General features: G+C 40.2%; 2 protein-coding genes across 2 annotated transcripts; one reads left to right on the forward strand and one right to left on the reverse strand.

Moving 5' to 3' along the window:
* The first annotated feature begins 2,187 nt into the window (after positions 1-2,187).
* Positions 2,188-4,356, forward strand: LOC108346705 (uncharacterized). The gene is made up of 2 exons (XM_017585761.2): positions 2,188-2,823; positions 3,739-4,356. The coding sequence occupies exons 1-2, from the start codon at positions 2,188-2,190 to the stop codon at positions 4,354-4,356; spliced, it is 1,254 nt and encodes a 417-aa protein (XP_017441250.2).
* A 5,312-nt stretch (positions 4,357-9,668) lies between these two features.
* On the reverse strand, positions 9,669-12,342 carry LOC108346854 (uncharacterized). Its single transcript, XM_017585906.2, has 6 exons — positions 12,126-12,342; positions 11,698-11,758; positions 11,469-11,604; positions 10,943-11,264; positions 10,525-10,653; positions 9,669-10,424 (listed from the first exon to the last, which is right to left on the reverse strand). Exons 1-6 carry the CDS (start codon positions 12,217-12,219, stop codon positions 9,970-9,972), a joined length of 1,197 nt encoding a protein of 398 aa, XP_017441395.1. The 5' UTR covers positions 12,220-12,342; the 3' UTR covers positions 9,669-9,969.
* Positions 12,343-12,969: the final 627 nt, after the last annotated feature.

Here is a 12,969-nt window from a genome sequence, read left to right on the forward strand (position 1 = left end):
TTATGTTGAGAAATGAGTTTAATGTAAATGAAACTTTGAATATAAATTCCCTATGATAATGAACGTTCGTCATTGAACGGTCCTTGACCGTTCGGTGATTACTAGTAAACTTCTTTGAAATTGAATTCTTTCATTTGGGAAGAATTCTGGTTGAGAACAAACACCCTTTGATAATAGTTCTACGTTTGAGCGTTCGGCCAAGCGTAGATGGCCTGAGTGATATGTGAGGAATTGAGAAACTTGTAAACATATATCTGAACACTTAGCCATTCTTAAACCCTCTCTTCACTATCCCGTATTATATTTATGAATATAAATATTTCTATCACGAGTTCAAATCAGTGATGGGTTTCGACCCAAAGCGTTCGTCATGAGTGGTGTTCGGTCTTTTACCGAACGCTCGTACTCGTCTTTAATTATTAAAATTGTGGAAAATAGCGTTCGTCCAAATTCAGTACATCCTTTTACCGTGTTCGGTCATTTACTGGCAGTCGGTTTTCTATAATTGAATTATTCTAAATATGGTTCTTTAATCGTCTTGAGGGGTCTGTATCAATTGGATCCGGCCTAGAGCCTCTGTACTTAAACTATTCTTTGAGTATTGAACTGAACTTACGAGAGTCAGTTCATTCAACTGACTCAAGTGGTAAATGACGTTCGTCATATACGATGTTATTACAGTCGGTTTTATTTTGTTCTGGAACGAGGGATTTCTCGGTCTCGTTCCTCACGTTCGTCCTCGTTATGAAGAGGGCTGAACGTTCGTTATTTTATGCACTTGAAATGGATGACGTAAATGATATTAAATTGAAAGAGTATAAATGATGAACAGTACATGAGATGAATAAACGGTTGTGGATTTTGAACGAGCGTTCCAGGGAGGAATGACTCTTGGATGAAAGTTGAAATTTGTAAAGTATGAATGTGGACAAAGCTTAGCTGGCGATTCATCCTGATGTTCCGTGAGTGCTCGTCCTCAAGTAGAGGGGAGTATGTCATGTGTGGGAACGGCAGGAGGTCCTAGTCCTTAGGGGTACTTTGGACGGAACGGACTAACCTCGGGTGGCAGCTGATGAGAATTCCAGTTACTACACCACCTGAGTGCACAAATGTCGTAGCTACACAGAATTCATACAGTCCGGACAATCAGTCTAGTATCAGGAATTGATTGAATTGTATATTAGAATATATTTGATATGTTTGATATGTTGAGAAATGCATGTTATTACTTGAATTAAATTAAATAAGCTTACCCTGTGTTTTTCATTGTGTTGTCCTGTATCTGTACGTCCGTCTTGTCTTTGCAATGATCATCCGTGTGGATGTGAGCAGATGGTGATGCGTTACTGGAGGAGACGCTGGAAGAAGGAATATTAGAGGAAGAGAATCTCGTTGATGTAGAAGTGAAGGCCGAACAGTAGTCCGTTCGGTTAATTGTTTAGTTTAGTTATTTTAGCGAGTTGTCTTGGAACGAACACTCTCCCTTTTTCTTGACTTAACAATTCGTTATTTTTGTTTTGTAAACCGTTCGGTCAAGTTATATTATTGTACATCTCGTTATTTTGTAACTCGCTTCTTGTAAGGCCATTCGGCCAGAACCTGTGCTCTTGTTTAAATTAAGACTGATTTGGTTTATCATTAATGTAATTAATTCGACTATATGGTGTTTACTGTATTTTTGGGATGTTACATTAGTGGTATCAGAGCAGTTTTGTTCTTTTAAAGGACACTGTAGGTTATGAGTGCACTATGTTTTTGCTGTGTACTTAATTTGCGTTTGATGAGTTATTCTAAACTCTTTGAACTTAACTAACGACTGCCTTTCTCTGTTTTTCCAGAGAACAAATGGCACCTAGACCTCCTCCTCCACCTCAACCCACCGATCGTGATACGCCCGACAACACTAGGTTGTTGGAATCGGTAATTGAAAGACTACAGCAGCAGAACGCTGCCCTGATGCAACAAAACTCGATTGCCTTACAGAGCTTAGAAGCCGCTCGCCCAAACTCTGAAACGACCCAGAGGCAACTAATGGAAATCCTAGCGACCACCAGGAACACACCGGGAGCGTCCTCTTAAAACGCTACTCACCAGGCCGAGTGGAGCCTGGAGAGTTTCCTTCAACACCACCCAGCCAAGTTTAATGGGAAAGGTTTACCGGAAGAGGCTGACCAGTGGTTGAGAGATATGGAGCGAATTTATGATGCCACGAGGTGCCCGGACGAAAATCGCTTGGCGTTCACTGAGTATTTACTGACTGGTGAGGCCAGCCACTGGTGGACGAGCGTGAAGGCTATTTTGGCGGACGCTCACAGTCCCATCTCTTGGGCAGTTTTCAGAAGTAAATTCTATGAAGAATACTTCCCAGACAACGTTCGTTACGCCAAGGAAGTTGAGTTCCTTCAATTGGTACAAGGTGGGAAGTCTGTGTCGGAGTATACCAACACGTTCAAGCATTTGTTGAGGTTCAATACTATGGCCACCAGTGAAGAGTGGCAGTGCCGGAAATTTGAGAATGGATTAAGGAGTGATCTGAAAGTGCTGATATCCAGCCTTTGTATTAAGTCATTCCCTTCAATGGTCGAGAGGGCCAAGGTGTTAGAGAAGAATGTGGCTGAAGTAGAACAACAGAAGAAACAACAAGCAGCCAGGGGACCGATTCTATCAAGAACAAATCTGAATCGGAATAGGACGTCGTACGCTCGACCAACACAGTCAAGTGGGTCTCAGGCGATGGTTGTTGCTGGACAGTCTGGACAGCAAGGGGCGGTCAGATGTTTTCAGTGTGGAGGACCCCATTTCAAGTCAGTCTGCCCTCAGTTGGTACGAGGAAAGTATTGCACTCGATGTAGAAGAAACGGTCATCTAGAGAGCGAGTGCAATATCGGCGGACGAGCGGTCATGAGACCACCGAACGCTGGAAGGATCCAGCAAGGGAGAGGTGGTCGAGCGCAAGCAGTCGGATGAGTGTATGCAATAACAGGCGCAGAAGCAACAAGCTCAGGTACACTCATCACCAGCACCTGCTTAGTATATGGAATATCTTGCTGTGTATTGTATGATTCGGGGGCGACCCACTCCTTCATCTCGAAGGCGTGTGTTGAAAAATAGGGAATAACTGAGAGGGAGATGCAGTTCGACTTGGTGGTGTCAACCCCAGCGGCTGGAGAGGTTAGGACGTCTACGGTCTGCGTCAGATGTCCTATTGAGGTCGAGGGGCGTAGATATAAGGTCAATTTGATCTGTTTACCTCTAAAAGAGTTAGAGGTGATTTTAGGAATGGATTGGTTGGCTACCAATCGCATTCTCATAGATTGTGGTAAGAAAGAGTTAATATTTCCTGGTGAAGAAGAAGAAGAGTTCTCAGTGACACTCGGTCAATTGAAGGAAGACATAATGGAAGGTGCCAGCTGTTTCCTGATTATGATGCACGAAGATTAGGAGTTCGGAAGTTTAAGGCAAGAACGATCGTCCAGTAATAACAATAACGGACGATCGGTTGTGGCTGAGTTCCCAGACGTTTTTCCGGAAGAAATACCTGGACTACCTCCTATTCGCGAGGTTGAGTTCACGATCGACTTAGTGTCAACGGCGACACCCATCTCTGTCCAACCGTACCGAATGTCACCAGCTGAGTTGGTCGAGCTTAAGGAGCAAATTGAAGATCTAATGGATAAGAAATTTATCAGGCCGAGCGCCTCACCTTGGGGAGCGCCTGTGCTGTTGGTAAAGAAGAAGGATGGCAGCTCTCGGCTTTGTATTGACTACCGTCAGTTAAATAAGCTGACCATCAAGAACAAGTATCTGTTACCTCGGATTGACGATCTACTGGATCAGCTACACGGAGCGATCGTATTTTCCAAGATTGATTTACGATCGGGATATCACCAGATTCGGGTAAAGGAAGAAGACATCCAGAAGACTGCATTTAGATCTCGTTACGGACACTACGAGTATGTAGTGATGCCGTTCGGTGTGACGAACGCACCGGCAATCTTCATGGATTACATGAATCGTATCTTCAGGCAATATCTGGACAAGTTCGTAGTGGTGTTCATTGATGACATCCTCATCTACTCCAAGAGCCATGAAGAACATGAGGAACACTTGAGGGTTGTACTTGGCGTCTTGAAGGAAAAGGAACTGTACGCCAAGTTATCAAAGTGTGAATTTTGGATGAAGAGCATACAGTTCTTGGGGCACATTGTGTCGGCTGAAGGGATCTCTGTAGACCCGGCAAAAGTACGAGCAGTTTTGGAATGGGAAAGTCCGCGTTCGATCACGGAAGTCCGCAGTTTTGTTGGTCTTGCGGGCTACTATAGGCGCTTTATCGAATCGAAGGATTTTCTAAGATAGTAGCACCGTTAACGCAACTTACACGCAAGGATCACCCGTTCGCTTGGACTGATTGGTGTGAAGCGAGCTTCCAGGAGTTGAAGAAGAAGTTAACGAGCGCCCCAGTGTTGGTCATCCCTGACACGTCCAAACCCTTTGAAGTATATTGTGATGCATCTCATCAAGGTTTGGGCTGTGTACTTATGCAAGAGAATAGGGCTGTCGCGTATGCTTCTCGTCAATTGAAAGTGCACGAGAAGAACTATCCAACACACGACCTGGAGTTGGCAGCGGTCATCTTCGCACTGAAGATTTGGAGGCATTACCTGTATGGATCTACGTTCCAAGTCTTCAGTGATCACAAGAGCCTCAAGTACCTCTTTGATCAGAAGGAGTTGAACATGAGGCAGAGGAGGCGGCTTGAGTTCTTGAAGGACTATGAGTTTGAACTGCTGTATCATCCAGGGAAGGCTAACGTGGTAGCGGACGCCCTAAGCAGAAAAGTGGTTCATGTTTCAGCCATGATGGTCAGAGAATTAAGCTTGGTTGAAAGCTTTAGAGATCTAAGGTTACAGTTCGAATTGGAACCGAGCAGTATCAAGTGCTGTAACCTTAGAATATCTAGTGATATTTTTGACCGGATCAAAGTGAAGCAACGAGCAGATGAGGAGTTGGTAAAAATATTAGGCACGCTCGGTACGGATCAGGCCAAGGAGTTTAACACTAGAACGGACGACTTCTTACGCTATAAGGGTCGGACGTGCATTCCAAATGATGGAGAGCTGAAGCGGATAATTCTTGAGGAAGGGCATCACAGTCGTCTTAGCATACATCCTGGTATGACTAAGATGTATCAAGATCTCAGGAAAACCTTCTGGTGGCCGGGAATGAAGAGTGATGTCGCACGTTTTGTGGCATCATGCCTAACTTGTCAACGAGCGAAGGCGGAACACCAGAGGCCGGGCGGCTTACTGCAGCAGTTGGAGATTCCAGAATGGAAGTGGGATAACATCTCGATGGACTTCGTGACCCACTTACCCCGCACAGTCAAGAATCACGATTCCATTTGGGTGATAGTGGATCAACTGACGAAGAGCGCTCACTTCCTAGCGGTCAACCTGAAGATGTCTATTGTTACCAATAAGGAGTATTGGTACTTGAAGAAAATTGTTTTGATGATGCTGCAAGAAGTTTTAGTTGAAGAAGATATTAGAATTATTTAAAAGCAATTTGTAGAAATTAAATATAGTAGGAAAGTCTTGTAAACTTTGTAAAACTTGCATTTTTAACTGCCATAATCGATTATGCAATGGCAATAATCGATTATCACAAGTCATTCAGGAATAATCGATTATCACCTCATAATCGATTATCACATTTTTGAAAACCTGTAACGGACTTGAATAATCGATTATCACTTACAATAATCGATTATTCGTGGCAGTTGAGACTTAACCTTGGATATTTAGAACAGCTAGCTATATATTGGGTTTATGTGAAGATCAATGTAACGTTGTTGAACAGAAGCTCTTGCAGAATACTGTTTGTCAGAGGAAGTTCTCAGAAGCTATAGTTCAAGTTCCCTTGCTTGGTCTCGTGAACAGGAGAGGCTCGCGTGTCGTGTGTCGATTGTCGGAGCAAGCTCTCTTCGAGTTAGCAAGGTGCTCTGCCAGGTCTCGTGAATAGGAGAAGCTCGCGTTTCGTTTGTCGATAGTCGGAGCGGTTCTCTTCGAGTTGGCAGAGTGTTCTTCTTCCGGTTCGTTCGTCGAAGGAAGGTTTATTTATCTGCTTTATTAACTATTTGTTGTAATCTGTGAAACATCTTTTTAGTGGAATTGTTAATCACTTTTTATAGTGATTAACGACTGGACGTAGATTCTGTTGAATCGAACCAGTATAAAAATTACTCGTGTGATTTTCTATTCCCTACACTCTTTATTTTTTACGCATATCAACTGTTCGATAAATTTTCTGAAAGAAAATTGATTTTCTAAAAACGGACCAATTTATTTTAAAAAGGTGACCGAACACGCTTTCCGCTCTCTCTCTGAGTTTTAATTCCGCTGCGCTATACTCTTCGAAAAATACACCCTCCGATACCATCATCTATGACCAACCTGGCAAAGCTCTACATTAAGGAGATCGTTCGTTTACACGGAGTGTCGTCCAGTATCATCTCTGACCGAGACACAAGATTCACATCTCGGTTTTGGCAATCCTTGCAAAGCAAACTGGGCAGCAAACTTCATATGAGTTCGGCGTATCATCCTCAGACGGACGGTCAATCCGAGAGAACCATCCAGACGCTCGAAGACTTACTGAGAACGTGCGTCCTTGATCACATGGGCGTCTGGGATGAAGTCTTGCCTTTAGTGGAGTTCACCTATAACAACAGTTTCCAGTCTAGCATTGGAATGGCTCCCTTCGAAGCTCTTTACGGACGGAAGTGTCGCACGCCACTTTGCTGGTTTCAAGAAGGAGAGAACGTGTTGACTGGACCTGAGCTTATTCAGCAGACGACTGAGAAGGTAAAATTAATCCAAGAGAGGTTGAAGACGTCTAGGAGTCGACAAAAGTCATACGCAGACAGAAGAAGAAGGTCGCTAGAGTTAAATGCTGGAGATCATGTTTTCCTTAGGCTGAATCCGACCACTAGAGTAGGCAGAGCTGTTCGACCCAAGAAACTATCTCCCAAGTTCGTTGGGCCTTACCAAATTTTAAGGAAGATTGGACCAGTAGCGTACGAGCTGTCATTGCCACCTCAACTGTCCAACCTCCATCCCGTATTCCATGTCTCCCAACTCCGGAAGTACGTAGCCGACCCCTCGCACATACTGGAGCTAGAGGACGTCCGTCTTCGTCAAGACCGAATGCTAGAGATGAAGCCAGTTCGCGTTGAAGACATCCGCACCAAGTACTACAAAAGGAAAGCGATCAAATTGGTGAAAGTGGTGTGGGACGACAAGACGGGTGACTCTACATGGGAAGTGGAGGATGCCATGAAGGACTTGTACCCTCACTTATTTCCGGGTAAGTTTTAATTTTCGAGGACGAAAATTTTTGTAGTTAGGGGGAATGTCAGACCTCGTAATTATGCACCCAAAACGCACCTGTCTAATCTCATTTATTACCCCCAAAACCCTCTCTTCACTATCCCGTATTATATTTATTAATATAAATATTTCTATCACGAGTTCAAATCAGTGATGGGTTTCGACCCAAAGCGTTCATCATGAGTGGTGTTCGGTCTTATACCGAACGCTCGTACTCGTCTTTAATTATTAAACTTGTGGAAAATAGCGTTCGTCCAAATTCAGTAAATCCTTTTACCATGTTCGGTCATTTACTGGCAGTCGGTTTTCTGTAATTGAATTATTCTAAATATGGTTCTTTAATCGTCTTGAGGGGTCTGTATCAATTGGATCCGGCCTAGAGCCTCTGTACTTAAACTATTCTTTGAGTATTGATCTGAACTTACGAGAGTCCGTTCATTCAACTGACTCAAGTGGTAAATGACGTTCGTCATATAAGGTGTTATTACAGTCAGTTTTATTCTGTTCTGGAACGAGGGATTTCTCGGTCTCGTTCCTTACGTTCGTCCTCGTTATGAAGAGGGCTGAACGTTCGTTATTTTATGCACTTGAAATGGATGACGTAAATGATATTAAATTGAAAGAGTATAAATGATGAACAGTACATGAGATGAATAAACAGTTGTGGATTTTGAACGAGCGTTCTAGGGAGGAACGACTCTTGGATGAAAGTTGAAATTTGTAAAGTATGAATGTGGACAAAGCTTAGCTGGCGATTCATCCTGATGTTCCGTGAGTGCTCGTCCTCAAGTAGAGGGGAGTATGTCATGTGTGGAAACGGCAGGAGGTCCTAGTCCTTAGGGGTACTTTGGACGGAACGGACTAACCTCGGGTGGCAGTTGATGAGAATTCCAGTTACTACACCACCTGGGTGCACGAACGTCGTAGCTACACAGAATTCATACAGTCCGGACAGTCAGTCTAGTATTAGGAATTGATTGAATTGTATATTGGAATATATTTGATATGTTTGATATGTTGAGAAATGCATGTTATTACTTGAATTAAATTAAATAAGCTTACCATGTGTTTTTCATTGTGTTGTCCTGTATCTGTACATTCGTCTTGTCTTTGCAATGATCATCCGTGTGGATGTGAGCAGATGGTGATGCGTTACTGGAGGAGACGCTGGAAGAAGGAATATTAGAGGAAGAGAATCTCGTTGATGTAGAAGTGAAGGCCGAACAGTAGTCCGTTCGGTTAATTGTTTAGTTTAGTTATTTTAGCGAGTTGTCTTGGAACGAACACTCTCCCTTTTTCTTGACTTAACCGTTCGGTATTTTTGTTTTGTAAACCGTTCGGTCAAGTTATCTTATTGTACATCTCGTTATTTTGTAACTCGCTTCTTGTAAGGCCGTTCGGCCAGAACCTGTGCTCTTGTTTAAATTAAGACTGATTTGGTTTATCATTAATGTAATTAATTCGACTATATGGTGTTTACTGTATTTTTGGGATGTTACATATAGTTTTAAAATATATTATAAATTATATAATTTAAAATATTTTAAAATTAAAAACATATTTTAATTTACATAATGCATAAAAGTATTTTAGATTACATATTATGAAATATATTTTTGAATTATCTAATCCAACTATGATTCTAAATTATACAATTTAATTATGTTATTGCATGAATTAAAAGTATATATTAAATTTCATAATTCAAAAATATATTTTAAAATAACCATAAAACATGAATTCAAATAAGTTGATTTGTAAGAGGTACGAGGAAGAAAATAATAACAAGAATTATATTAGTGTTCTCTTATAAGAGAATTACATCCCATTACTTAATCACCATAATTTAGTCAATTTACTAATTTCAAGATTTTAAAGCACCCTATAAATAAGAATCTAACATATACAACACACTTCTTAAACCTTACAACCTTACAAAATCTCCTACATCCTCCTGTGAAACTTTATTACAAGATAATGTCTTATAATGTTTGTATGTGATAGGAAGGCTTGAATCCAAGTTAGTGATCTCACTGCAACACCATAAAAGAATAGGGAAAACTACTCTGCCACTGAAAAATATGCATCAAATAAAGTTCCAATTATGTCAAGAGGAGTAGACAACTTGTTCAACTCGTGGTATTTTTAACTGGGAGTTATGAACTATCTATTTTATACCAACTATAGACATATGGGTCATTACAGTTAAGTCTAATAAAAAAAATTCATTGTTGAATTTCACATAGACACAAGTGCACTTTATATGAATATGGGACTTGGTAAAAAATAAATTTAGACATTTTATTTGTCATTTTGTCCCTGTACGTTTTCAATCTGTTCTACACTTACAACTGCAGCAGGAAGTAACCTGACAGTTTTTCACAACATCACCACCACGTTAATTACCACGAAATTTTTAGCAAAATGTTCTGCTCCAGAAAATACAGACTATAAAACTGTGTAGAGAAAACAGGAATACTTGACCTTAAAAAGAGTAACAGAGCAGAAGCATAACCAGAATGACATTCATCTATCTAACCTTAAACCTATAACTAATCACTGAGCTTACATCCAAAATCAACTAAATTTTCTCATCGTCACTCTCTCCTCCAAAAATGGAAGCCATTTTCATGGCCAGCTTTGCTGCCATGTCCCTTCTTTGAAAATCAGGCATCAATCTTAAGCCTGCACGCATATTCCCAATCTCAGACATCAACTGTTCCAAATCCTCTAAGTCAAGATATTTACCTTCGACTGCCTTTTCATCTCCTTCAGAATCCATGGTATTGTGCAGCACATCCCTCTCACTTTCATCTTGAATTGCATCACTTGAAGTTGTGGGCGCAAACTCTTTATCAGGTTTAATTCCATCCTCCTGTTGACCCTCTGCACTAGGATTGTTTTGAGGAGCTGATCCCCCTGCTTCTAAGGAAGATGCAGAAACCCATACTTGTTCACTTTCATACCAGGGATCAGCCGAACCAGCTGATAATACTTCATATTCAGGTTCATAGTCAGATTCTTCTGAAGATAACTCTGGGAAAAGGATAAACCAAAATTAGTGCTTGCATTTATTCTACTTTGACAAAAGTAGCGAGTAGCATGGTTCAAACAAAAAAAAAAAGAAAGAAAATACCCTCTTTCTCAGGAAATGATGGTTGATTTATCCTATCCCCAGATTTCAATACCATTCCAGACCACATATGAGCAGAAAGTGCACCATGGAGACGTTCAACTCCTTGTAAATCACCATCTATGGACAAACCTGTAAAATAAATTTGAGTGGAAATCATATAATCTGAAATGGTTTTCAATGTTCATCATTCTATCCCTAATGGGGAGCAGAAAAATATATGATGCGTGTTACAATTATCTATCATTAATCATCTTCCAAATATTTCATTGTCATCTAAGTCACCTACCTTCCTCTCTTGTTAATAATGTATTATAAGTATGACTCATGTACATCTAAACTTAGCATTTGTCAAAGCAAAATTCAGAGTTAAATGCATATGTTATCGACAGGTTCTTTACAACAGGAAGTGAAGTTTTACATTTGTCAAAATCAGCATTGGAAGCACATGCCTCGATGAACTCAATATTGTGATCAGTGCACCATTCTAAACAGGACCTTCTGATGTCCCATGCTGGTGCCTCATCCCCCAATAAACTAGTTCCCTCTGATTCAGATATTCCATACTCTTCTGAATAATGATCTACAGCAGAGTCTTCTAGTTTCAGCAACCGCCTTCTGTATTCAGCATGAGCTGGATGCCCAGAAACCAGATCCACTTTGTTTCCAATACACAGTAAAATCTCAAAGTTCTGAATATCAGTGTGAGACACCCATTCTCGAAGTGCAGCTAGGGAAGATGGCTTCATAAAAAGGGTAAATTAAAGATACATTACATGTACTTGTCACCACTAATGAATACCAGGCACAAAAAAAAGAAAATGGTTCAAGAATAATTCTTCTGCACACATAAAACCAAAACAATAAGCAGTGAATACAAAATTAAACCGTCATCGAAAGCAAAAACAGTACAAGTCAAACGACAATCATGAAGTGAAGGAACTAACTTCATTCATGTCAAAAACCATCACCAATGCAGTCATGTGTCGAAACATGGACATGTTACCAGCAGAATAATCATCACGAAGATGAGCCATCCATATAGAAACATCAGCAGTATAGTACTTATTATTGATAGTCCACCTGTTTATTCCACAATTAAAACAAATACACCCAGAAATTCAGAAATATTCATAACCAAAAAGATGGATAAAATAATTCAGGGTGAACATATACCCATGGACATTCACTTCAGAAGCCGAATCAAAAGCATCCTCAACATCAACAGAGGTCAGTCCTATCCTCAACAACAGCAACGACATATATCAAATTTCAGTTTCACCCCTCAAAATAACAACAATAAACAATTCTGGAAAACATAAAGCATGCAGAACAAAGAATTGAATTAAGTAATACCAGAACATCTAGACAAAAATCCAAAACATTAAAATTGAAAAGGAAAAATAAAAAATCCTATGTTTAAAATTAAAAAGATGTATAATAATATATCTAAGAACAAAATATGCTGAAGATGTGATTTAAAACAGTTGCAGGAGACAGAATAATGAAAACCTAGAACTAATTAAAGATTAGTTAAGTAGAATAAGTTGAAGCAATGTGAAAGGACGAAGATTCTAGGAAAGAAAAAGGAAAGAGAGAGTTACGAGATATGATGGTGCGTTTGCCAACGTTTGAGGATCCTATGATGAAGATTCCGGGTCGGTTCTGCAGATCCGTTTGCGATTCGGTAGCATCCATGGGAAGTTCCGGGTTTGGATTGTTCCCTTTTACTCTGCTGTTTCCTCTTCTTCTTCTTCCAGTCTCTGTAATTGTTGGTGTCACCCTTTGGCATTAATTTGGACCCTTAGAGGCCCTTGGATGTATCTAACGGATCACGTCTTAAATGCCAAGATGTTTATTAAGTATTAATAATTACTTTTTATAATATATAATTATAAGTACAAATAAAGAAGATTACCTTCTATATTTGGTTTTCATTTAAACATATTTTTATCGTTTTTTATATTTTTTTTATTATAATATTTGTCAAATTTTTACAATTATTAATAGAAGGAATGTATTTTATAGTTCTTTTCTTTATATATATATATATATATATATAAATATTTTGCGATTTTTATTTCAATTTTTGTTAACTAATTTTTTAGTTTTTATAATCTATATCTGTGACATCCGGGCACTGACGAGGGCGGGGAGTGACGCCGGTGCAAGAAGGATGGTGCAGGGGCACAGACAAGGAGCGGCTCCTGGCAGCTTCGGGTGGAAGGAGTATATGGACGAATCGAACATACAGCGGAATGAGAGGGATCTGGAGACTGTATAGGTATGGGACTATATGGTTGAAGGATAGCTTAAATGGATTGATTTGGCTACTCATATTTCCAAATGCATTTGCTTTTCGGTAGCCTAACTCATAAGAACTCCATAGTTAAGTGTGCTTGGCTTGGAGTAATTCTGGGATGGGTGAGTTGCCAGGGCGTTACAATA

This window comes from Vigna angularis, chromosome 9 (assembly GCF_016808095.1).
Source record: "Vigna angularis cultivar LongXiaoDou No.4 chromosome 9, ASM1680809v1, whole genome shotgun sequence".
NCBI lineage: Eukaryota > Viridiplantae > Streptophyta > Magnoliopsida > Fabales > Fabaceae > Vigna > Vigna angularis.

What these genes read in the sequence shown, in the direction of transcription:
- LOC108346705 (XM_017585761.2), top strand. Translation starts at nt 2,188, where the DNA reads ATGGAGCGAATTTATGATGCCACGAGGTGCCCGGACGAAAATCGCTTG. An exon ending in AGTCAGTCTGCCCTCAGTTG is followed by an intron (nt 2,824 to 3,738) that starts GTACGAGGAAAG and finishes GTAAAGAAGAAG; the next exon opens with GATGGCAGCTCTCGGCTTTG.
- LOC108346854 (XM_017585906.2), bottom strand. Translation starts at nt 12,219, where the DNA reads ATGGATGCTACCGAATCGCAAACGGATCTGCAGAACCGACCCGGAATC. An exon ending in TGGTTTTTGACATGAATGAA is followed by an intron (nt 11,265 to 11,468) that starts GTTAGTTCCTTC and finishes CTTTTTATGAAG; the next exon opens with CCATCTTCCCTAGCTGCACT. An exon ending in CAATGCTGATTTTGACAAAT is followed by an intron (nt 10,654 to 10,942) that starts GTAAAACTTCAC and finishes TTTATTTTACAG; the next exon opens with GTTTGTCCATAGATGGTGAT.